General features: G+C 35.9%; 1 protein-coding gene across 3 annotated transcripts in view; it reads left to right on the top strand.

Moving 5' to 3' along the window:
• DGKI (diacylglycerol kinase iota) overlaps positions 1–27,964 on the top strand; it is a 560,838-nt gene that overhangs the window by 354,343 nt on the left and 178,531 nt on the right. For all 3 annotated transcript variants that reach the window (XM_053718992.1, XM_053718991.1, XM_053718990.1), the window contains 3 exons: positions 15,656–15,696; positions 17,893–18,020; positions 25,287–25,409. In XM_053718992.1, the coding sequence (XP_053574967.1) occupies positions 15,656–15,696; positions 17,893–18,020; positions 25,287–25,409 (292 nt within the window). The remainder of the gene's footprint in view (positions 1–15,655; positions 15,697–17,892; positions 18,021–25,286; positions 25,410–27,964) is intronic.

Here is a 27,964-nt window from a genome sequence, read left to right as displayed (position 1 = left end):
ATACAGTGTATAAAATATACATATATATATATATATATATATATATGTACACATATGTAATATTCATCATAATATTCATATACTCTGACATAAATCCCCCTTCCAACTTCAAATAGATGTAGGACACATGTATTTGAATTGGCTTAAAGTCAGTGGTATTTGATGAGGATCAACCGTATACCTCATAGACAGTCTCTTATGAAGAAAGTTTGTTATTTTGAGCTTTCATGTTTATCAGTTAGGCATCTTTAAATTACAGTATGTCTTTAGTGCATTTGGGGATATGACACTTCATTCTCCCTCTATGACTTGTAGTTGGGACCTGGGATGACATGCCCGCAGTTGATTTATATGTACCCATTTATCTATGAAACCTTCATTTTTGGGGATCCGTATTTTATAGGCCACTGGAGATATTTTGTCAGTAATGACAAAAGGACCTTTCCATGAGGGAAGAAATTTCTTCTCCCTAACCTGATCTCTTCCAAAGTTATAAAGATAAACTTTATCATTTATTTCATATTCCTTTTTGGATGTTTTGAGATCATAATAGGTTTTAGTGGCAGTTGCGGCTCTTTCTAAATTCCTTTGAGCAAATGCAAAGGCATATTGCAGGTGCTTTCTTAAGTTTTCCACATATTGATGTGTATTGGCAGCGTTTATCAAATTTTGGTCTGATGTACGGTACAGCAGATGCTGAGGTAGAACCATTCTTCTACCAGTCATCAGCTCAAAAGGTGACATCTTGGTAGCACTACTTGGAGTTGCTCTTAATGCCATTAAGACTAGAGGTAGTTTTATATCCCAGTCTTTACCTGTTTCACTCACAAACTTTTTGAGGATTTTAACAATGGATTGGTTGTAACGCTCTACACCACCACTTGAGGCAGCTCTATAAGCAATATGGAGCTTTCTTTTAACCCCTAGTATTTTCCACATTTTTGTCATCACTTCGCTAGTGAAGTGGGTCCCCCGATCTGATTCGATTCTTTGGGGCAAACCAAATCTGGAAAATACATGGTTGATGAGCAATGCTGCACATGTTTCAGCACTATTGTTAGGTGCACTAATGCACTCTACCCATTTAGTGAACAGGCATGTCACTGTTAACATGTACTTGTTACCTCTTGATGACCTTGTTACCGGACCAATAAAATCAATTTGTATATCTGACCATGGCATTACCATCCCCCTTTTCTGCAATGGCGCTCTATGCGTTGGTGCAGTGGGTTGGAACTGTGGACAGATTAAACACCCTTGACAGTAGGTTTGAACATCTTTCAACATGTGTGGCCAAAAAGCGTAGTCACGCAATATTTCGTACGTGAGTTTGGCACCGCGATGACCAGATGTGGGAGCATCATGGGCATGTTGAAGCATTAGACCTCTGAACTTGGTGGGTACTACCCACTGTTGGATGCCAGTTTTGGAGGTTCTAATTAACAAACCATCCTGTAATTTGAATTGTGATTTAGATTTTATTAAGATTCTCAGATCTTCTTTGCCAATATAATCATCTTTTGAGATGGGGTTGCTTTCAGGATCTTCTATGTGTTTATAGAAGATGCCTACAATGGGGTCTTCTTTTTGACTAGTGATCAGGTCCTCACTAGGAGAATCCTGACTCCATTGTACCAAGTTAGGCTCACTCTGTTGTTTTGCCTGGTTTCTGGTAATGGCTTCTACCTGAATTGCACCCATTAAGTGTTCAATATTAAGGAGTTCTCCAGTTATGGCTCCTTGTTTGGCTAATGAGTCCGCAAGGTCATTGCCTTCCTTATCAGGACCTAAAACTCTGGAATGACCCTTGGTCTTTTTCCAGTGTATGGTTAAATCATTGGATACTACCAGATTATCAATCTCGCAGAACAATTTGCCATGCTTGACTGGTTTGTTATTGCTTTTCTGCATGCCATTTCTTTTCCAAGTTGGCAGGTATTCAACAAAACTGTCACGCACATAATTTGAGTCAGTTATGATCACAAATTCATGAATACCATGTTCAATAGCCATTTCAATGGTTTTGAAAACAGCAGTTAGTTCTGCAACTTGACTGGATCTTGGTCCAATGTTGAAACCTACAGATATATTTGAGAATCCGTTTGCCCCAGTTATACCAATGCCAGCGACTAATCTGCGCTCATTATCAATAGTGGCATGGTAAGAACAACCATCAACATATACCCAAGGTAATGTTTGACAATGGTCCTCATTGTACATTTTATATGGGGAAAGCAATTGTTCCTCCAGAAAATCATCTTCTGATAATTCTTCCCCAGGATCACTAGCAGTACAGTCGTGGAGCTCAGCGAGCCCTTGTGCGACTGGATTCTTTTTATTCTGCTTGTAGCGAATTTCTAAGGGCCAGCCTTGTAAGGAAAGAGTCCACGCTGTTATGCGGCTATTAGACAAATTCCCATCTCTTATTCTCTCACTTTGCAAATATAGCAAAGGCTGGTGGGCCGTTTCTACAATAATTTTCTCGCCCTGTATATAGCTGCGGAAATTTTGTAGAGCCCATACAGTAGATAAGAGGGCTTTTTCGCAATTGTTAAACTTTATTTCTACTGGGGATAGATTTTTGCTCACATAAGCAATGGCTTTGTTCAAATTATCATGCTTTTGGTATAACACAGCACTCATGCTTACATCTGTGTACCCTGTTTCTAAGTAGAAAGGTTTACCACCTTCAGGGTACGCTAAGCAAGGTGCTTGAGTGAGTTTTCTCTTCAGCTCTCTGATGGCTGTCTCTTGAGACTCACTCCAGTGCCATTTCACATCCTTCTTTAGAAGAAGTAGTAGTGGTTTAGCTAATTCCGCATAATTATCAATGAATTTGCGAGAATAATTCGTCATACCCAGGAATGATCTCAATTCCTTTAAGTTAGTTGGGTTTTTAGAATTCACTATAGCTTCCACCTTTTTCTTCTGGGGATTTAATCCATCAGAGGTAACTTCATGTCCCAAGAAGTTTACACGAGTGCGGCACCATTGAGCTTTTTGCAGGGATAATTTGACACCTGCCCTTTTAAGTTGGCTGAGGACGTGTTTAAGCTCTGCAATGTGTTTTTCAAAGTCTGTGCTTTTGATTAAAACATCATCCACATAAGATAAGGTCCCCCTTTCCAGTGCGTCAGGCATAGCCTTATGCATGAATACAGCAAATTCATGTCCAGAATTTATGTATCCAAATGGAAGTCTCTGGAATGCATACTGAATCTTTTGGAAGGAGAATGCTAGCTTATATTGGTCCTCTTCATGTACCTTTATGGTCCAATATCCCTGTGCACAATCAATGGCAGTGAATATTTTGGATCCCTGCATTTGTGCTAGACACTGGTCAATGTATGGTACAGGCCAGCCAGACATGTATACTCGTTTGTTTAGCTGTCTTAAGTCAGCACACAAACGCCATTGTCCATTGGGCTTAAGGACACCTAGAATAGGATTATTATAAGAGCTGTGCACCTGTCTGATAATACCTCTTTCTTCCAAATTCCTTATGATCTCTGCAAGAGAATCATATGAGGCTAAGGGAAGTCTGTATTGTTTGACAAATACAGGTGGCGCATTAGGATCTGTTTGTATTCTTGCAATGTGCAAGTCTGTGGTACCACAGTCATAAGAATCCTTAGCGAAAATATCCTTGTACTCCATCAGGAGTTCTCGCAGCTGTTGGCGTTCATCATCGCTAGAACAGCCATTGGCTAAGGATATTTGCTCTTCGACTATTTGCTGAAATCCTGGAAAGATTTCAGGCTGTCCTATTTCATAGGCTTCTTCCAACCTAGAGGTGAGATCCCCTTGATTATAATTTACATTGCTCCCATGACTCTGGGGATTGGGGTAATCTTGCTGTTTGATTGGCTGATCAAACACTAGAGAGGCTTCTTCAATTTTACAGATGCCTTCCTCTGAGCTGAAGGGATAAATAGATTGAACATTAAATAGACCCTCTGGCATGGATGCAAAGGATTGTTCTATTAATTGTTCTTCAGTTAGGTATCCTTCAGGTATTAGCCCAATTACATTATTCTGGAATCCAAAAGTGTAATAACTTGATTCCAGTGCATATCCTATGGTAGTTCCCTTGGATAATGTTATATCCTGTGGGGTCATGTTATGCACAATAATATTTATTGGAACAGTTCCAATATTCACCATAGGAGTGTAGGTTACTGAGACACCCAGATTTTGTATTCTATGGGAGAGGCAAATCAGTGTTTCAGAAGTTTTTAATTTCTGACCTCTCTTTACCTGTAAGGGTAAAAAAAATTTATCAGCCCCAGCAGGAATTATAACATCGCTAGATACCTGCATATTCACAGCATATGGCAATTGCTGGTTTGATTTCAGGGCTGCATTTTCATCCTGAAATACTTCAGGGTCCCCCTTTAACCTGCTCCAGAGGCAAGAATTAATCAAATCTATTTGTATGGCATATCTATGTAAGATATCATTGCCAATGTATATTTGATTATGGGGAGTATTTAAAACTAAAAACAGGTGCTTCACTGACTTATTACCAATAGAGATAGATAATAAGCACTTAGCTGTGATGTTATAGCTTTCAGACCTGTCATCCAGGCCGTTGACACAGTGGTCTTGGGGAGAAAGATATTTAATCACTTTAGGTTCAGCTATTTGCTCTAATAACCCTTCGCTTATATAGCTAGCTTCCTGTTTTAAATTTATTTTAGCATACTTGGTTTTACCAAGGTCATGCACTTGTATAGGGATAAATAGATCCTCTTTAACTCTCTCAATCCCTGTGAGGTATTGAGCATGGTCTCCCCCTTTAGGGATTTTAGGATCCCCCTTGTGGAGTGATATGGTTAATATATCGCCATCTAGGGAGATATTCGCTATTTTTCCGGGCGAAATTTTAAAAGTATTACCATCAGAGCCACTAAAAGGAGTCTGATCGTCTATTTGTAGAATAGTGATTTCAGGTGCAGAGTTATTCCTGAAATGAATCTCCACAGCATCTGGTTTCTCTTCCACCACGTGACAGCTATGTCGGGCGTGAGATATACCAGATTTTTCATAATTGATAGGCCGTTTAACTTGCGACCAAATTACATTATTTATGCAATCAATTATGGTGCTTAATCGTTTCAGGAGATCACTACCAATAATTAAACGATCAGTTGGCAGATCCACTATAATGACAGGGTGTCTTATGACCCTGTTCCCCAATTTAAATTTTAACCAGGCAGTACCGTAGACTTTTAGGGAGTCACCCCCAACACCTATTAGAGAACCGTCAAATTCTTTTATTTTAGGTTTGTGGGGTGTTAGCTCATTTAGCTGTGTGTAGTATCTGTGGGATAGGATAGTTGCCTGTGACCCAGTGTCAATTAATCCCCTGATAGGGTTGGAGACTGAATCTTGCAGCTCAACTAGTACATAATATCTTCCTGCAGTTTCTATCATTTCACACATAAAATTTGCATTCTCATACATTTGTGGGCTTCGCCACGTATTACCTGAGTTTGCCATGCTTTCCGATGCAGAAGAAGCTTCATACCTACCTGTTTCCTCTATGACAGGGTCGGCTGGATTCTTTTGTACTGCATCTGTGGAAACAAGGTTAAGAGAGAGCTGCAAAGGAAGAGATTTGTTAACTTTTTCCGGCTGATGTCGCTCATTGTCACAGCTAATTTGTCCGTTTCCGGTCTGTGGGGAGATAACATGATTAGTATCATTGATATTTATTACTACATTTTGTATATCTCTCCCCTCCCCTTCAGGTGATACTGCAGTATTTATGACTGTGCCTGTGGTCCACTGCTGACCACTGGCTGTACCCCTAAAAAAGTATTGTTCGGTTGCTGAGCCGTAGATTTTTGACTCATATTAGCGATTTGTTCGCTCAACCGATTTAATTGGGTAAACAGCATATCTACCTGATTGTACAAGTTACCTCTACCCCTGGGCCTATCTCTTGGTGCCCCATTGTACTGATTCCTGGACCATTGGGTTCCCTCAGAATCAGGGCCACTATTTCTATTCTGGCGTGGTTGCCCCTGGGGTTCAGCTTGTTCAGTATTAATATTTTGGGGAGCATTATATACCTGGGGTGTCTGGTTACCCTGAGAATATCTTCGCCGTTTATTGTATCTACCCTTGCGCGGATACCAATTATTTGGTGAGTATTCTCTTTGTGAGTAATTATTCACCTGATTATGTCCCCCACTTTGGTTATAGTCTCCCTGCGCATCAACCTGTGTAGGGGGAGGGGCAGAATTAAACCTCTGTGGAGATGGCCTGTTTTGACTGGCCACCTCTGCATAAGTCCTCTTGTTAGACTCCAAATTGAGGGGGCTAGGTGACACCCTAGTTTCTGCCACAATTTTGGGTTTTGACTCCTTTTTAACCCCCTGCTCACTGGACTGCTGAATAGAGTATAACTTCGTACTCTCTTTGATCAGCCATTCCAATGAGCAGTCCTCATCAAAATCTCTAGCTAAGTTGATTTTGATGGGTGTAGGCAATGCTTCAAAAAAATAAATTTACAAATTCTGAGCAGTCAAATTTGGGATTATCTTCAGCCATACTGTACGCATTTTTCAATACAGAAAGGAATTCGATTGGACTCTGATTCGCACGACACTTTAAACCATATACCGCTATCTTTGCGGCAGTTTTAGTGCGATATTGCCCGAATTCTTTTCTGCATTGTCGTTTTACCCCATTCCAGGAATGAATATTCATATCCTTTAGTGAGGCAAAGAATTTGTGATGCTTACTGTCAAATACCCAAGGTAGAAATTCAATTTTCAATTTCTCACTTGTAACATTCATTATAGCTAACGCATTTTCAAAAGCCTGTAAATGATCAATTACAGATGTTGTTCCCTTATTGGAGAATATAGGTACTGCGCGTTGTACGAAAGTGATTATTTTATGGGAATCATAGACTTTATCAGACTTATTTTGGGATTCTCTGTTAGAGTTTCCCTCCCCCGCATCAGCTGCGCTACAGCTGTCCTCTGGATTTACATCCTGAGGGGATTGTCTATTTGGGAAATCTACTTCTGACCCGTTAGGGGTCATTTGTCTATGTTGTTCTATATATTTTCGTACCTCGTCCCTGACGCGTTCGCTAAAGGAGTTAGCATTATCTGTATTATTCTCATTGCTAATATAGGGGTTTTCATTATGGCGATATGACCTTTTTAAATCGCTTAATTCTCTCTGGCTTTGCGCAAGCTGTTTATTTAAATCTTGTATCTGCGCGATTAAGTCCATATTGTGCTTATCTAAGGTGGCTAGGTTTTGGGCAAATTCATCCATTTTATTTTTGGCTGTTTTTAAACCCTCTTCGCGTCTGCGCGAGGAACGAATACTATTTTCTAGCTCCTGTATTTGCAATCGTTTGTCTGTGACACAAAACGACATTTCGTCAATTATGCATATTAAAAGGGGCCAGGATTTTAGTATTAGTTCGTCTCGCTTTATGGGAGCTTTGCATTGATTAATCATTAATAATTCCTGGAAGAATTCATTCTCTTCATTCCACATATTATTATTAACGGTAATATTTTTAGCCCTAGTTTCAAGCATATCCATAAAATCATTTAATTCACCCGCAATATTAAACTTCCCTTTAAGGTAACTTAAGATATCTTTCTTAAGGACCTGACCTTTAGTAATAGGTATGGTTATGGGACCAATTTCATTGCTATGTATAGAATTAAATGAGTCACTTCTGGCTACAGACATTATTGTATTGGTTTAGTATTTATTTAACTAAAATGCTAATACAATTTTTGCCAATAAAAAGAGAGAAAAAATTTTATATTTCAAAAAAAAAAAAATATATATTATTAATTTTGAAATATGAAAAATTAATATTCCGAAATATGAAAAATTAATATTTTTGATTAACTTTGAAAATATGAAAAATTTATATCTTTGATTAATTTTGAAATATGAAAAATTAATATTTTTATTAATTTTTCAAAATTAATCTTTAATAATATTTCAAGATATTAATGTCAATCTCGAAATATGAAAATTAATATTTCAACTCTTCAAAAAAAAAAAATTATATCTTCAAAATATTAATATCGAAATATGATTTTTTTTAATTTTTTTTTCTCTTTTATAATAATTTCTATTTACTTACAAATATATTATATCAATTATGATGGATATTATTAAATCTCTCAGCAGTGCCTCCAATTATTATGTCAGTATATTTATGAAAATCTTAGTAGTGCTATCCAAATAATATATATAAGTTTATGGCAGGGTTATAAACACAATACAAAGAAATAGAAACCCTTATCAACCATGCACCTACTAGACCATACAATTAATATAAATATCTGAATTCTTTTATTTAGTTAATATCCATAAACATATTGAACTATATTTGCAGTAAAAGGAAACTAAATAAAAGTTTATATGCGTAAAACCAACTCTTAAGATATGCTATCCTTCTTACAAAACCCAGAAAAATATACCTTCACAATTCAGCCTTTTATTTATTTAACACAATGGGACTAAAAACCTTTAACATCCAAGCAATACAATTCTAAACAGTGTTTATAAAACAATAGGATAATATATATTCTGCTATTTAACTGCAATTTATCCTAATACAAAATTAACTGACAATATCAGAACTTGCATAGATGAGTTACTTGGTCAATCAGACGCAGATTTAAACAATATATATATAGGCTGTGAAATGCTAATTAAAACACACTATTTCTTTAAATCTATTAAATACAAATTGACTATGCATATAACTTATCTTACAAAACCCTTGTATACATCACCCAAATAAACAGCAATCCGGTTCCCAATGTTTTGCAACAGATCCAATTCGTAGCGGTCTTTAGGTCATCTCATTTGAAAGAAGGTTTTTGCACAAATCAAGGATAAGTTTTAAGCTCCTTGCTGAAGTGAACTTTTTTTTTTTTAGGTATATCGCAGCCAAAATCAGATCACTAATTTTCAACAAGTTACAGACAACTCTCTCTTGTGCATTCAACACTCCCATTATATAATCATTGATGACATCATGTGGGTGGCACTACGGGAGCTGACCTTCCCATTGGTTATCTGGGAAGTCTAAATCGGATTGGCCCTTGGAAATTTCATTTTTAACAGCCAGAAAGAACCTTCTGGCTGTAGTTCTCGCAACATAACACCAGGTGGCAGCATACAGTACAACATAGCAATACAATACAGCATTTCTGACATTTTTAAGCAAGTTAATTTTTTTTTTTTCATAAAATGGTTATTTAATCAGATTACACTCTCTGCATTAATCATATATAACCCCAATTACAGATGGTTAATATTAGGTTATTTTTTTTTGATTATTCTGATACCAAATATATTATTAACATTTTATTATATCAAGGCAATTTAATACTGCTAATTATTAGCTTAAAATGCATTATAATTTTATCAGTATTCTGGCATTTACATGTGAATAATAGCTTATTTTTAATTCAGTATTGTACTGTATTCCAAGTGAATCCTGTCTATGTAGATCTGAAATAAGAAAATAAATGTTAATAATCACTTCTCTTCAGGTCCATAAACATCTATTCATGTTTTTAAACACACAGAGGCTAAGTAAGATCTTTTGTGTTTTCAAAACATATACATCATTTCTATGTATATCTGAATTTATTTCCTATATAAATATCCCCTGCAGCAATCATCCACCTAATACAATGTGCTTAATTTTAATATATATATATCATGAATCATAATGTAAGTCATTTGTCTTCACTGTATTATCCTAACATTCTAACTTTTCAGTAACTTCAGTTGCCAGACTTTTTGTCTCATACTCACCACATGGGGTCAATCCATGAGGAGTTGTAAGAGTCTTTAAAACAGCATATTTCCTGTTTAGCCAGAAGTGCAGATGAGTATTTGATTTTATTTGTGTCACCTTCCCCCAAGAGGGGTTTTTGCAGTAAGTCTTCAAATAGAGATTCAGTGAGATAGAACTGTTGTATCACACGTGTCAAATTCCAAAGGGGTCCTTGAACACATTCTTTTCTCACCTCACCAAATGTTCTGAGGTTATAAAAATCTGCATATATAGTCAAATGAATAGGGTCACTGAGCTATTTCCTTTAGAAAAGAAATGTTTGTGTTTCAAAAAGGCTCTACTGATCGTCAATCCTGATAGACGTGTATTAGAAGCTGTGTTCAACAAACTCATGTTTAATTAATCCTGAGTTCTCATCTAACATATACAGTGTATAAAATATACATATATATATATATATATATATATATATATATATGTACACATATGTAATATTCATCATAATATTCATATACTCTGACAAAATTCTAAATCACCTTCTACAAAGCAGATAACAGAATAAATAATTACATCTCTTAGCATACACAGATATGAATATTTTATACTAATTTTATTCCAGTTGTAAAGATAAATAACATTTTACTGCATTGGACATTAATGTAGAGAAATTACTATTTTTTTTTGTATGGAATAGAATCTACCCCAATATGTTCAAATCCACAGGTATAAATGACTCCAGTTAGAGAGGACAGGGAGGGGTAGGAGACAAAGGATGTATCACATGTATCCTTCTGTGCTATAACTTCTATTATTAAATAAAACAACTTTGGGCCGTATTAGGAGTGGGGTGCTGTTTCGTGCAACCAATATCAGGTTTATCGCAGCCGTTTACATGCGTCGGAAGGAGCACTTGTATTACAAGTTGAATGTAAATGCGAACGCTTGAGCACAATTGCATTTATGCTGGAATCATTACCGCAAACTCAGAGCTCTGGTTAACTGTTACGCAAAACAAAAAAGTATCACAAAACATCAAAAATACATTAAAAAGTACAGTTCCACTAATAACACTTTCTAATAAAAGTTATTTAAAAAAAATTGAGCAAAAAGTCATAAGAAGTGGGAGCGATAAATAGTCGTAATCTAGCCCTTTATTTTTTATTGTGTAGTGACAATACAGAAGACAAAAGTTAGTAATGAGTGTGCCTTAGTACAAGCCTTTGAAATGGTTTCAGTGGATAATATTAAAGTGATTGTAAACTTTAACAAATTAAAGCCCAATATCAAATAATACTCTTAAAAAACAATGGTACTTTCAGTCATTAAAGTTTACAAATATGCTTATTTTTTTTTATTTTTTTTAAATAATTACCTTTGCGTTATGGTAAATATAATGCAGATCCTCCACCCACATCCGCTGCTATCATTAGCATATCAATGACAAATCCAGCTTTATTGCGTTGCCCACGAGCTTGACAAAAAAGGGGGCACACAACGATTGGAGGAAGCCGGATCCATCATCGATATGCTAAGGAAAACAGCAGATGCGGTCGGAGGATCGGCTTTATGATTACTATAACGCAAAGATAAGTATTTTACATTTTTGTATTCAATAAGCATCTTTGTAAACTTTAATGAATGAAAGTGCCCCTGTTTTTCAAGAGTATTATTTGATACTGGGCTTCGTTAATGTTTACAATCACTTTAATTTAGTATCTTTTTTTTCTTTCAAAAGTTTGTATAAGCTGCATTAAAAAAAAATTATTGTTAAAACTTATTAATTAAATAAGTATAGTAAACGTTTGCAGTAGTGACCAAGTTATTAAAACATTGCCTATTATAATCCAAAAGGAAGTGATAACAATTTGTTCAACATTGTTTCCTGTAATTATCACCTTTCCCAAGAAAAAATACCTTTATCTACCTCTTTATCTTATCATAAATTATTTTGAGAATACGTCTTCCTGAAGATAGTTCTCAGCATTGGTTGAGAAGGAGAATATTTTAAAAGGACATGGCACCCAAAATGTGTATTTTAGGATTTAGATAGAGCTTACAATTTTAGACAACTTTCCAATTTAGTTCTAATATCAAATTTGTTTTGTGCTCTTGGTATCATTTGTTGAAGAAAAAGCAATGCACATGGGTGAGCCAATAGCGTGAGGCCTAAATGTGTAGCCACCAATCGGCAGCTCCTGAGCATATCTAGATTTGCTTTTCAACGAAGATCACCAAGAAAACTAAGCATTAAATTGTTTACAAATATCTCCTTTAGCTTTATATGAAATAGCTGATTTTGCATATGGTATCCCTGCCTATACTGAACATTGCCATAAAAAAGCTGTGTAAACATACTGTAGCTAGCAGAAGAAATTACACTCCCAGTGGGAAGTAGGTGAGATAAGCAATAAAATTTTAATTTTCAATTGTTCTCTCTAAGAATAGGCCTTTAGTTTACAGACAGAGATAATATAAAGAAGCATGTGAGTGTGTGTGCAGAAAGCAATAACATAAGGAAATCTGATTTCCCTGCATGCTCAACCTTATTTGATGGGCTGTGGTTTCAAAGAACAAAAGCAGCTATTTCATATACAAATATAATTTCTCATACATTTTATACTCTGCATCTGGTATAAGAAATCATTGGAAACCAGGCATGTGTATTTGGAGGTTTCAGATACCTCTGTATGGGGAAGAAGGCGGTCACAAGCGGCGTTTGGTTATTTATGGAGCTGGATTTCTTCTTGGATTCGCACAGATCTTTCACAAGAAGAAATATGGCTCCAAAAATAGCCAAACGCTGCTAGTGACCGCCTTCTTTAAAGGGACAGTCTACATTATTTTTTTATGGGTTAAAATGATAGATAATGCCTATAACTACCCATTCTCCAGCCTTGCATAATCAACATTTTTATATTAATATACTGTATTTTATAATCTCTAAGTGTGTCTGTTTCTAAGCCCCAGCAGGCCACCCATTATCTAAGTGCTTTTTAAATCTTGCAAAACAGCTAGACAGTGCTAGCTCATGTGTCCCATATAGATAACATTGTGCTGCCTCCTGTGGAGAATGATAATGGCTATACAAGAACCAGCACTGAGTGGCTAAAATGCAAAATTTTAAAAAACACTGAGATAGGGGGCATTCTGCAGGGGCTTAGATAAAGGTAATCATATAGGTAAAACATCTATACTATATTTGCGTTTGTAATGTCCGTTGCCGTCGGCAGTTGCACACACATCCTCAATGTTGAATATTGGCTGCGCACACAGCCACTGCATCCAGGTGGATTCCGAAAATGGCAGGGTGGTGAAAGAATCCATCTTCAGTGGATTCTTTCACCAGCCTGCCATTTTCGAAATCCACCAGGATGCAGCAAAGGCAAGAGGAGCCTTACAAAAAAATAAAAAAACACCACCCGCACAAAGTATAACAAAAAAAACCCCGAACCTCCGGCACGAAGTATTAACACATACACCGCAAACCCACACATCGCAAAATAATAAAGTAATTAACCCCTTAACCATCAACCACCCACATCGCAATAAACCTAATTACCCTATTAAGCCCTAAACAGCAAAATCCCCATGTCGCAATAAACCTAATTACCCTATTAACCCCTAAACCACCAAACCCCCACATTGCAATAAACATAATTTACCTATTAACCCCTAAACACCCACATCGCAATAAACATAATTAACCTATTAACCCCTAAACTGCAAAAACCCCACATCGCAATAAACCTATTTACTCTATTAACCCCTAAAACGCAAAGCCCCCACTTCGCAATAAACCTAATTAACCTATTAACCCCTTAAATCACCAAAACCCACAATACAAATAACTAATTAAATTACTAAGCCCCCTAACCTAACGCCCCCTAAATCAACACTAATTACCTAAACTAAAAAAATACTAACGTTACAAAAAAAAAAGCTAAGATTACAAAAAATAAAAAAGGCTAACATTACAGAACATAAAAAAACAAATTACCAAAGTTTACAAAATTAAACCTAATCCCTATGAAAAGAAAAAAGCCCCCGAAAATAAACCTCCCCCCTAATCTAAGAATAAACTGCCAGTAGCCCTTAAAAGGGCTTTTTGCAGGGCATTGCCCCAAGATAAACAGCTCTTTTGCAGAAGAAAAAAGTCTAAGTCCCCACTAACAGTAAACCCCCCCCCCCACCCACCAAACCCCCCAAAATAAAAGAACCTAACACTAAAAAACCTAAACTACCCATTGCCCTGAAAAGGGCATTTGTTTGGGTATTGCCATTAAAAGGGCATTTAGCTCTTTTAGGAATTGCCCACCCTAATCTAAATAAAAAAACTAAAAAAAAAACAACAAAAAAACTAAGTCTAACCCCTAGGTTGGTACTCACTGTTCCTGAAGTCCGGGGGAGAATGTCCTGTCCCATGCGGTGAAGTCTTCTTCCAAGTGGCGACCTCTTCTTTCTTCTTCCAGGAACAATCCGGCACGAAGCGGAGGGCGGAGCTGAAGACTGATGACCGCGGAGCTGAAGACCGGCGACCCTGGAATTGAAGACCGGCGACCACAGAGCCATGGAGTGTGGAGGATCCTCTTCGTACGATTGCCGCCGTACACTGAATAGTGAATTCAAGGTACGCGATTAAAGATGACGTCCCTTGAATTCCTATTGGCTGATTTGATTCTTCAAATTCAAATCAGCCAATAGGATGAGAGCTACTCAAATCCTATTGGCTGTTCAAATCAGCCAATATGGATGAGAGCTACTGAAATTCTATTGGCTATTCAAATCAGCCAATAGAATTTCAGTAGCTCTCATCCTATTGGCTGGTTTGAATTTGAAGAATCAAATCAGCCAATAGGAATTCAAGGGATGCCATTTTTAATCGCGTACCTTAAATTCACTATCCAGTGTACGGCAGCGATCGTACGAAGAGGATCCTCCATGCTCCATGGCTCCGCGGTCGCTGGTCTTCAGTTCCAGGATCGCTGGTCTTCAGTTCCAGGGTCGCCCTCCGCTCCGCGCCAGATGTTCCTGGAAGAAGAAAGAAGAGGTCGCCGCTTGGAAGAAGACTTTACTGCATGTGACAGAACCTTCTCCCCCGGACTTCAGGAACGGCGAGTACCAACCTGGGGGTTAGACTTAGTTTGTTTTTTTTAATTTTTAATTTTTTTTATTTAGATTAGGGTGGGCATTTTGTAAAAGAGCTAAATGCCCTTTTAAGGGCAATGCCCAACAAATGTCCTTTTCAGGGCAATGGGTAGTTTAGGTTTTTTAGTGTTAGGTTTTTTATTTTGGGGGGTTTAGTTGGTGGGGGGTATTACTGTTAGGGGGGGACTTAGAACTGTTTGTAACTGCAAAAGAGCTGTTTAACTTAGGGCAATGCCCTACAAAAAAGCCCTTTTAAGGGCTATTGGTAGTTCAGCATTAGATTAGGGGGTGTTTTTATTTTGGGGGGAGCTTTTTAATTTTCATAGGGATTAGGTTTAATTTTTTTATTTTTTAAATTATTTGTTTATTTTTTTCTGTAGTTCGATTTTTATTTTTATTAACAAAACATAGACTGCCCTCTGGGCAGGCTTACCAACTAGTATTAATATAACAGAGTTGGTTATGCAAAACTTTTTAAACAATAACAATTTGCAAGTAGACTGTCCCTTTAAGAAAAATAATTATATAGTACACTGTCCCTTTAATGTGCTTAAGTAACAGAAAAGAGGGAGAGAGGGAGAGAGGGATTTTCCCATCTGGTCCTATGACATTTTTCTGCCTTGCACTGATCATTGAAGACAATGTATCTATTAACACTTTAATTCAAATATCTTAGCTCATATCATTCATGTTCCTTTACAGCTTCCTCTGCTGACCGGTTTTATCGCATCGACAGGTCACAGGTAGGAAAACTCAGTTGTGTTATTATTGTTGTCCGCATCACTTTCTACAGATGCATTGCGCAACTCTATGCAGGTATTGCAATAAGTGTTAATATTTAAGCTTTCCACTGTAACTGTGAATGTATTGTTTAGACTTTAAAGCTTAAATCAGATATCTGGTTAATTTTCTAAAAGTGTCCCAAATGCCCTCAAAATAGAGGGAATTGTAGCTTTTTATAAAAAAAAAATCTAGCATTTTTTTTATAAAAAAAACTACACTAGGCAGTTTTGGGGCTTTAAAGTTAGCGGGAGTGGGGTGTTAGAAAAAAACAGCACTGAAACTGTGTGTTCTCATAGACTGCAATGCAATTATATATATATGTATATGCTTATATACACATATATTTATGTGTTAATATGTATGTATGTATATATGTGTGTGTGTATATATATATATATATATATATATATATATATATATATATACTGTACATAGACTGCCCATTGCTGCGCTACTTACCCCCTTCGCTGCGCAAGAGAAAGAGGAAAGAGAAAAAGGAAAGTCAGTTTTTATCTTGAGAACATTGTGTCTGACAAATGGGTGGTCCCTGCATTTAAGTATGTGAAGGTGAGCCATAAATTATAGTAGGGCTCACAATGTTTTAATTATTTAAATATTGTATAAAACAAATAAATTAAATATTGAAATAAAATGTTTAGAAAAATAGTATTGAAAAAGGAAAAAAAAAAATATTTAAGATGCACATTAGAAATAAGAATAAAGCTACACTGTGGAATTTGTATTTGTAAGAAATTGAAAGCGTATTATTTTCCTTATTGTAAACTGAGTTTCCCTGCCTCTGCTAGTGGGCTGAACAGGGGAGTTCCACAGGTTTAGCTGAAACTTCTGTGCTAGGTTTGGCATATTCTCTAAAAAAAAAATTCCCTGCAGTTCTCGCTGTTTTATCTTGCTAACTAAAAGGTGCAAGTTTGTGTCTAAAACACTAAACACGTATTACCAAAACAAAAAACACATGCATTAAAAGCAGTTGTTAGATACTATAATGCTTAAAAAGATCTAGAACATAACACAGAAGAAGAAAAAAACAGTGAAGGGAGAAAAAAAAATCTATTTCTCATCTGAAAAAAATCACACTAATTTAAACCATCCAAAAAATGGAAAAAAATCATAAGCATGTATCTATCATATAACTATATATACACACACGTGTGAGCATTTCATATGGAAGAGAGGGTTAATGAATATTTTCCCTAAATTTAATTTCTTCTCTTTTAAGAAATCACTAAGCAATTGGTTCTGATTTCATGTGCAAGATATTATGATTTGGGCACTTAACACATTTACAAATGTTAAAGGGATTGAAAGATCAAAATTGAAATGTGCATGTTATTTCAATCTTAAAGGGACACTGAACCCAAATGTTTTCTTTCGTGATTCAGATAGAGCATGCAATTTTAAGCAACTTTCTAATTTACTCCTATTATCAAATTTTCTTCATTCTCTTGGTATCTTTATTTGAAATGGAAGAATGTAAGTTTAGATGCCGGCCCATTTTTGGTGAACAACCTGGGTTGTTCTTGCTGATTGGTGGATACATTCATCTACCAATGAACAAGTGCTTTCCAGGGTCCTGAACCAAATAGATTAGATGCCTTCTTTTTCAAATAAAGATAGCAAGAGAACAAAGAAAAATTGATAATAAGAGTAAATTAGAAAGTTGCTTAAAATTGCATGCTCTATCTGAATCACAAAAGAAAAAAATGTGGGTTCAGAGTCCCTTTAAATATAAGTATTTTTGCAATAAACTAGCAAAAATACTTCTAGTAAAAGCTGTTACTGTTTCAGTGGCTTATGCACATATGCTACGTGTGACTAGAGCATCAGGATTTGAATACCCCGCCTGCTTAGAGAGCCATTGCTGACACTATGAGAACCTGTGGTGTTTGAATGCTTTTGCACTCACAGCATATGTGCGTATGCTGCTGAAATACAATAATAACTTTTACTGGAAGTGTTTTTGCTAATTTAAAATGCTTCTATTTCAAATGTAAAAGCACCTGTGCACCTTTCTATCCCTTTAATGGTAGGATATGCACTATCAAATCTGTAGAAAATGCAAAGTGTTGCTTTATAACTACATTTTTTTGTGAAAACAGGGATTGGATGGTTGAAATAGTAATTTTGTGTATTTTTAGGAACATCTGCATTTTGTAACTGAGATCTCCCAAGATGAGATATTTATCCTAGACCCTGAGACAGCCGGATCCCCGCAGGAGAGCACAGGGATAGGAATGCCAGATCTTGTAGTAGAGCAGCCATCAGGGTGAGTATGTGTTTTATGGGACAGTGTAATACAGTCTTGTTTAGCCAGACATGAGAGCTGCATCCTGTAACAGGGCCCTTAAAGGGACAGTCTACTTGAAAATGTTTATTGTTTCAAAAGATAGATAATCCCTCTATTACCCATTCCCCAGTTTTTCATAACCAACACAGTTATATTAATATACTTTTTACCTTTGTGATTATCTTGTATATAAGCCTCTGCAGACTGCCCCCTTACCTCAGTGCTTTTGACAGACTTGCATTGTAGCCAATCAGTGTTGACTCATAAATAGCTCCACTGGAGTGAGCACAATGTTAGCTATATGGCACACATGAACTAGCACTGTCTAGCTGTGAAACTGTCAAAATGCAATGAGATAAGAGGCGGTCTTCAAGGGCTTAGAAATTAGCTTATGAGCCTACCTAGGTTTAGCTTTCAACAAAGAATATCAAGAGAACAAAGAAAATTTGATGATTAAAGTAAATTGGAAAGTTGTTTTAAAAATTGCATGCCCCATCTGAATCATGAAAGTTTTATTTTGACTAGACTGTCCCTTTAAGTAGGGGTGCAGGATAGAGGGCAAATTAGTCATATCTGTCATGTAGGACCATGTCATGTCATCATTTCTAAAGATTTTTCATTCTGAAAGGGACATTAGTAAAAATAAAATTGTTAGAAATTGAAGAGATCTGTGTGCAAAATAATGTTTTACTATACATAATTCAGTATTTTTTGTGGGGAATTAAAATTGGAGTTTAATGTCATTTGAATCTGTTACCTCACATCTGGATATATATGTCATTGACACAAAGTAGTGGACATCAAGGACCATATTGACGTGCATCATCCAAACAACCTAAATATCTGTGCACCTCTGTGTGAGAAATTAGACCCAGGCAGACCCAATTAGCTTCCTAACTTATGTACCACCCTCCCTCATAGCCCCTTGAACCAATCACAGAGGCTTTACCATGACAGAGCACATGAAAGACAAAGTTAAAAGTTTGGTCTTTGATGTGGAAAATACTGCTGGTCATTTAAGGGTTAAGAATAATTGTCTTAATATTATTTCATATTGGCTTCACTAAGACATTGGACCTTTGTAAGGATAATTTACTTATCCTAGCCTAGTGCATTCTGTATTAGAAACAATTCCTGCCTTCCTCTGGCTTCCCAGAAGTGCTCTTTATATCTGTAATTGGAAATACAACCTCCCCAGTGCCATTAATCCTCTCTAAACTATAATGAAGTGAGACTTGTTGCAGGGGTATGATATTTCAGTACTAATTACCATGGATTAGAGAGCATTTGGAATGGAAAACAGGAGATATATCAAATGTATTAAATATTATCTCTATTTTTCCCAAGCAATGAACATTAGCGTAAAAAATGTAAATATATATATACTGATATATATATATATATATAAACTTTTTGTTTTAAAGAATAGTACTGTACATATTTATATATACTTTTGTGCTATCCACTTTTTAATGTGACAGAGTAGTTCATACTCATCAGTTGGTATAAGTGCTTTTAGTGAGCAGGGCTGGTCTTAACTGCAAAGTGGCACGGACGTACCCTTTTAATAGCGAGTGTCTCACTGAAAGCGGAGGCATTCCACAATAGCACTGTCTTGCCACTGTTACAGTGAAAATGTCAGTTGACCAGTGGCGACTCTAGCAACAATATATAGGGGGGCACATAATATACCACAGTCAAAACTTAGGGGGCACTAATAATTTTTGCCACTATATCATACCACTGAAAAAAAAAACGAAATTATTCACAAATGTGTGTTTATGAGTGCATGAGTGTGACAGCAGTGTGTGTTATTTACAAATATGTGTACTGCAAGAACACCTTGCAGCCGCCTTATTTGTTTAATTCAGCACCCTTAGCATTTGCGGGGCCCTGGGCAAGACAAATTTGGGAAGACCCCCAGCCCAGCCCCCTAATTCCTCACCCCCATTAAATCTGAAAATTAGGATTAAGGTTGTATACTGAGAAAGTAAAATGCACCACAGAAATGTCAAAAATATGTATCTGTAAAAGTCCAGTCAGCTGTTAGAAAGACTTGTGACTAGACTTTTTGAAATGTCTCTTAAAACAAGAGTAAGGTGAGAATTTAAACTAAAAAATATAGAACTGTCATTATCAGATAATGGTGGGGCAGCTAAGATCCTCCAAAACTTTGCTTTAATCAAACATCACTTGGCCTTGTCCCATACATTAAGTCCAGAACATGAAATCTCAGAGCAAGTGCATAAGCCCAACAACCCCTTTAAAGGGATAGAAAACCCACATTTTTTTTCTTTCATAATTCATATAGAGCAGCAATAAAAAAAACAACAACTTTCTAATTTACTTCTATTATTTTTTATTTGTTCTTTTGGTATCTTTTGTTGAAAAGCAGAGACGTAAACTCAGCAGCCGGCGCATTTCTGGAGCACTATATGGCAACACAAAGTTATCCATTTGCAAGAGCATTATATGGCAGCACTATTTCCTGTCATATAGTGCTCCAGATGCCTACCTAGGTATCTCTTCAACACAGAATATCATGGGAACAAAGCAAATTTGATAATAAAAGTACATTGGAAACTTTTTTTTAAATGTTATGTTCTGTCTCAATCACAAACCATTTTTTCTTTTTCCCCATATCCCTGTATGCAGAAACAAACCCAAACCTCTAACCAGCTGAAACATACAATACTCCTTCATAAAAGCAGGCTGGTCTGGGTTTGATATGTTGGAAATGTTGATTCTTAAAAGGACATTAAAGACATGTTTTAATGTGTGCATCATTCACTTTATTGCAAAGGATCTGCATGAAAAAAATGTATAATTATTATTTTATTAGAAAATATATAAATGAACTCCTGCACATAGTAAACAAGCACTATGCAGCATGTAGGAGCGTCAAGGTCCTGCAGTCCACAAGATGCACTCCAGCCTCTCTGGGGGAACATTACAATTTTCAGCATTAACTTACAGGAAAAGCAGGCAAATTAAGTCATAGAAGTGCATTGCAAATTTGTTTCATTATGCATAATTCAAAATGTTATTATAAATGCCCCATTAAACTGGTGACTAAAAAATGTAACCTTTTGTTACCAAACGCTAATGGCAAGCCACCACTTCAATTTGCCCAGAATGTGAAATCTCGCATTAGTACAAGCCCACACTGCCTCACTGTCCCTTTAAGAATTAACATTTGTAAATGGAACATATTAATACAGTATAAATTAAAACTGCTCACTCTGTCCTATATATACAGTGTGTGTGTGTGTGTATATATAGTACACTACATTCTCTAATTATAATAATTATGAAGAGTATATACACTGATAATGTCACACAGTGATGTATAAGAAAGATGAGGTTCTATACTGATGTTAAAAACGCTGTACCATATAATGATTATGATGCTGAGGGGCTTGACACATGTTGCACTGTATAATGATGTGGGTAAAATATTTCATATATATATATGTATATATATATATATATATATATATATATATACACACACATATATACATACATACACACACATACATACACTATGTGTCTGGGTGTTTAAAAAAAAAAAAAATCAATATTTTATTCTGCATTATGAAACATATAAATATTAAAATATATAAATACACACTTGTGTTGAAGAAAATCTACATGATTATATACACACACACATATATATATATATATATATATATATATATAGTAGTTAAAAAAGGAGAGTGCCACACACTGAGAAATGTATATTTTAGTTACTTAGTTGTAATCAACTAAAAAATGTTATGCCACTATCTTATCACTTGATTAAGGGCTGAACTGCAGCTGTTTTTAGAAACAAGAAAGGTTGTATGAGAGTATATAAACAGCGCTCTATACAGAAAATATAAACTATAAATACACAATGTGTAGAAAAAAACACTTTATTTTACTGACAGACCATGTCTTAGAACATTTAAAAAGATATAACATAAACCTATTCACAAAGCAATAGTATTAAATGTTGCTATTGTATATAGTCCTAACACATAGGTTAAAAAACTATTTGCACAATGGAGGGCAAATTTAATTTTTTGAGATATAATGGAGCAGTATTGTCCCCACTTTCATACAATATACAAATTTACAACATACAAACATGTAGTATTAAATCACAAGTATAAAAACCTTTTAAAAAACTAAAAATCACCTGAGGAAGGGGCGTGTCCCTGAAACTAGTAGTGGTAACGTATACACAGAGTCTGCTCAGGCAAGTGTTTGCAGTTTCTCTCGCTCTTCATTTATCAGAGTACTATATGATTTTTAGTTTTTTAAAGGGTTTTTATACTTGTGATTTAATACTGCATATTTGTATGTTGTAATTTGTATATTGTATGAAAGTGGGGACAATAGTGCTCCATTTTATCTCAAAAACTTTTAGTTGCCCTCCATTGTGCAAATAGTTTTTTAACCTATGTGTTAGGACTATATACAATAGCAACATTTAATACTATTGCTTTGTGAATAGTGTATATGTTATATCTTTTTAAATGTTCTAAGACATGGTCTGTCAGTAAAATAAAGTGTTTTTTTTTACACATTGTGTATTTTGTATTTCTAGTTTATATTTGCTGTATACAGTGCTGTTTATATAATCTCATACATATAAATATATATATATATTCAAAAGAACTGAGAACAATGCCATACTGTAATTATATTTGAATCACTCACTGGACTGTAGGCAAGTATCTTCTAGCAGTTAAGGAGTTAATATAACTTTTTTAGGACAGAGGTCTAGCTGAAACAGCAATGGGGTGAAGGAATGTTGCACTGCTGTGTATCCACTATTCATATATCATGCAGGACAGGAGGAAGGAGCTTGAAAGAAAACGGCAGGGAGAATGAGAGTGATAGTACCCACTACCAGCTGTGCATACCGGCCCAATGAGGGGAGGGGAAATAAGCAAAAGCAGGAGCTTTATTTCCCGGTCAGCAGCACTGAGACAGTAGGAAACCTGAACACTCATTTTCAGTACAAATTTGCCGCACATAAGGAAGTCGGATGTTGCACACGCCCCCTTAGCAACAGTGGTAACTGCAGCAGTATTATTTATTGGTTGAGTTTCACCTGACCTGCCAGTCACACTGCACATAACTTAGGAGCAAGGGTTATGTAGGCTGCCAGTGCCTTGTTAAATGATGTGACTGCTTTTTAAAAGTTTAACTTGGACTGACTCCACAACAAGCCTGACACCTATACCCTGGTTTATTGCTCCCAATCTCTGTGCTCCAAAGGGTGTGCCTGGTGGGGGGGGGGGCACATGGGGCAATGCATAAACTAGGGGGGGCATTTGCCCCCCTTGCCCCCTGTAGCGACGCCACTGCAGTTGCAGGGGTTAAAGAAACCTAAAACACTAAGGGCCAGATTACAAGTGGAGCACACAATATCGCTTTTGCTAAAGCGATATTTGTGCTCCACTTTGTAATACCAGCACATGCAAATGTGCGCTGGTATTACAGGTGAGGTGCAATGCGAACGTGACGTTGTGAATGCATTGCACGGAAGCATTGCACTCACGAGAGCGTGCTTCGATAGGCTCCAATGGGAGCCTTGTTCTTATGCCGCGAGACATGGCAAGAGAACTAGCGCAGCGAAGGGGTAAGTTGCACAGCGATGGGCACCAAATGTAAATATACTGTATATGTACATACATATATATTTATGTGTTAATATGTGTATATATATTTACAGGGAACACACAGTTCGTATTGACCACAGCTGCTATATTTAAAAAATAAATAAAGAAAAACGAACACAAGTTCTGGGGCATTTGGGGGACATTTATAAAATTAACCAGAGATCTGATGTCTGGTTAATTTTATAAGCGCTAATTGCTAGTTTTCCCATTATCTTATCTTCCCTGCCGAGGCCAGGTAGGGACAGATATGAATAAGTTACAAGAGTGAGCAAACAATGGCTGTGTGGAATATTGCATTGTTAGCCTTGTGAAGTTTTGAGGATATTGGAAAGCCCATTAAATTCCAAGCAATATAAATAATTATAGTATATTGCAAAGATTCTTTACAACACATAATGAAACATTTTATATTACAAACCCAAAGTCTTTAATGTCCCTTTAAAAAGAGTGGGACACTCAAGACAATGAAAATCATTTTTTATAATCCTTAAAAAAAATATAGAAATCAAATTTTTTAGATTTAATATTAAAAAATAAAATACTTGAATGTCCTTTTAAATACCCAATCTAGTACTAGAAAACATAACACAGTACTGATGTGTTGCAAACTAAGAGGATAAATCATCTTGTGGCAGCAAAAGATCTCTGGCATTAGACAAATACATTCTGTCAGTCCACTGCATGATGGTTAATGCTATTTTAGTATGGCATTAAAGGGACATTTTCAGATTGTAATATAAAGTCTTTAATTATATGTAGTAAAAAAACTTTTGCAATATAAATTTATTTTCTTCTCTTTCCCAATAATTTAATTCTGAAAATTGTGGACATTCCAATTCCTATTAAAAGTGAAAGAGCAGACTCCAAATTTAAAGGGACATGGAACCCACATTGTTTTTTCTTTCACGATTCGGATGGAGCATGCAATTTTAAACAACTTTTCAATTTACTTCAGTTATCTAATTTGCTTCATTTTCTTGGTATCCTTTGTTGAAAAGCATACCTAGGTAGGCTCATGAGAAGCAGTGCATTACTGGGAGCTAGCTGCTGATTGGTGGCTGCAAATATATGCATCATGTCATTGGCCCAAATTTTTGGGTTTTCTTTAAGCTTAATAGGGAACTGTTTCACTATTGGTATCGTAACTGGATCTATTTAATTTTCAAATAACTCTGGCTTCAAAAAAACGGAGAACAGATTGTAGGTGTAATTAGTTCATTAGATAGAAGCTCACTAGCTGATAAGCAGAACTCCCACATCTCTATTGGTGGACAGTGACACACCATAAACACATAAAAACATTTTTTTTTTATCAGAACAAAAACATCTGTTTTACAAAGAAAACTGACATTGTGAAATGAATCTTTCTATATGCAAAATAAAAATAGTGATTTTAACATTGTTTTAACTATAGGTTATTTTACTAATAATGATGCAAACCAAAATAGCATTTTTTAGTGCATTATGGGTTATTATTTTGTCTCCCTCTCTGAATGCTGTGTGGAAAATATAAGTCTTTGTTGTTCTGTATTGACTTTCACATCATTTCTATCTGATCCTTTAATAGGCCGTCAAAATGGTTGACTACAGCTTCCCGGAAACGGATAGTGAGCGACAGCAGTGTGCCAGGAAGGATTCCCATGCACTATGACACCTTAGACCAGGGACCATCATCCTCCCCATCTCTGCAGTAAGATATTATTTGCAAGTTATCCCACCCTGCCTTCCTTTATGGTTTCTAGCTTCTGTTGATACAGTTTAGTGGTTGATCACAAAGTATTCTCGGCTTGTTAATGCTGCCAATGAGCTGTTTTCAATGTCAAAGTGATCGCAATCAGTTATTTTCATTGTTTATTACCAGCACTTTTTTTCATAAACATTTTGGTGAAAAACAGCCTGATACTTAACATGTGCCATCTTATTTATTCTGATCGTAATCCAAATTCTCCATACAGAACAACACATTTACAGGGTCATTTTTCACTTATCATATTCAACAGCTAAAAGAACTTGTTAAAGTGAATGTAAATTTTGATGCTAAAGTGCCTGTTTTTTAAAAATTCGATTAAAAACAGGGGCACTTTAATTCATCAAAATTTACATTTCACCCATGTTGTGAAAAAAAACAACTTACCTTTTAATCTTGACAGCAGCTCCAGCTTCCTCCGCCCGTCGCAAAGCCTCTTCCTGGGTCTAAAATGAGGAATCAGGCTTCCTCCAATCACGGCGTTGAATCAGACACTAATTCCCCCAGGGTGGAAGCCGTGATTGGAGGATGACCTATCCATCATTTCTGACATCACAAATGGCTTGCAACGACTGGAGGAAGCTGGAGCTGCTGTCAAGATTAAAAGGTAAGTTTGTTTTCACAACAGGAGTGAAATGTAAATTTTGATGAATTAAAGTGCCCCTGTTTTTAATCAAATGTTTAAAAACCGGGCACTTTAGCATCAAAATTTACATTCACTTTAAACCTTGGGAACCACTTTTCAACTTTCGACTTATTGCCGAGTACTCCAACATTTTGGTTTTGAGCTTGGGACTGAAATTACCTGCTGCATATTAGATGAAGTAATGAAGCAACATCACTTAAACGGACATGAAACCCAAAATTTTTCTTTTTGATTCAGATAGAGAATACAGTTGTAAACAACTTTCCAATTTACTTCTATCATGTAATTTGCTTCATTCTTTAGATATCCTTTTTTGAAGAAATAGCAATGCACATGGATGAGCCAATCACACGAGGCATCTATGTGCAGCCACTAATCAGCAGCTACTGAGCCTATTTAGTTATGCTTTTCAATAAAGGATATCAAGCGAATGAAGCCAATTAGATTATAGAAATAAACATAAAAGTTGTTCAAAATTGCATGCTGCTCCTTAATCTTAAATCTTAAAGGGACAGTCAAATCCAAAATAAAGTTTCATGATTCAAATAGGGCATACAATTTTAAACAACTTTCCAATTTACTTTTATCACCAATTTTGCTTTGTTCTCTTGGTATTCATAGTTGAAAGCTAAACCAACAGTAGGTAGGCTCATATGCTAATTTCTTAGACCTTGAAGGCCGCCTCTAATCTAATCTGAATGCATTTTGACAGTTTTCACCACTAGAGGGCATTAGTTCATGTGTGTCATATAGATAACTTTGAGCTCATGCACGTGAAGATACCTAGGAGTCAGCACTGATTGGCTAAAATACAAGTCTGTCAAAAGAACTGAAATAAGGGGGCAGTTTGCATAGGCATAGATACAAGGTAATTACAGAAATAAAATGTGTATTTATATAACAGGGTTGGTTATGCAAAACTGGGGAATGGGGAATAAAGGGATTATTTATCTTTTTAAACAACTGTCCCTTTAAATAATTTTTTCGGTTTCATGTCCATTTAAAAGTTAAACACTTCATGGCTGATCAATTGAAGTTAAAAACCCCCCATTAATAATAAACACCTTACCATTAATAACATTTTGTGAAATCCCTAACCCAACAAATACACAATCTGTCACTGTTTAAATCCCTTAGAGAGACATTTACACAATTACACACACGTCACCTATTAGAGTCACTACACACTATAAAATGGGAAATGTACACATTCAGGCCCTTCGGCTTGTGATGAAAGCGCAAGACCAACAAAATCAACATTTTGTTGGTTGTTGAATGTGCGCATTTCTTTTTTTTATTACGAAATCGCAAGATTAACACAGCAGATACAGATTTTGTGTTGTTTTCAGAAGGGTAGCAATTGCAAGCTTCAGGGAGATTAACTGCAGAACCATTTTAAGATTGTGATCACTGACAATACCGATGTTCAGAAATCATTATCCTCCAAAAACAAGATTATGATCAACACATTAACTGGCATTTTAGACTTTTTTTAATTGAAAATGGCTTTTTTATGCTCACTTGTCAGTTGTTTGTCTTTGTTGATTAATTTATAGAAAGTTGGTGCTTGGGGTCAAGCTATATAATTACTTGCACAATACAGTTATCTGTTAATGATGCTTTTAATAAGATCTAATAGGTAGCATCATAATCATACTAGGAGATAAAGGACCTTAGCATTAAAGGGACATGAATACATTTCTTTCATATATGCATCAGAAATTAAAATATCCATACAAAACACCTCTGGGTAAAAGCATTAAAAACGTAATTTTGTTAGCACAATTTGCATTGTTTTACAGTCGAAGGATGCACCCCCTAAAAAAAACTCTTGAATGCTGTTTGTTATTTG

The sequence above is a fragment of the Bombina bombina genome, chromosome 6 (assembly GCF_027579735.1).
Source record: "Bombina bombina isolate aBomBom1 chromosome 6, aBomBom1.pri, whole genome shotgun sequence".
In the NCBI taxonomy this organism is placed as follows: domain Eukaryota; kingdom Metazoa; phylum Chordata; class Amphibia; order Anura; family Bombinatoridae; genus Bombina; species Bombina bombina.
This window is presented reverse-complemented; position numbering and strand designations above follow the sequence as displayed.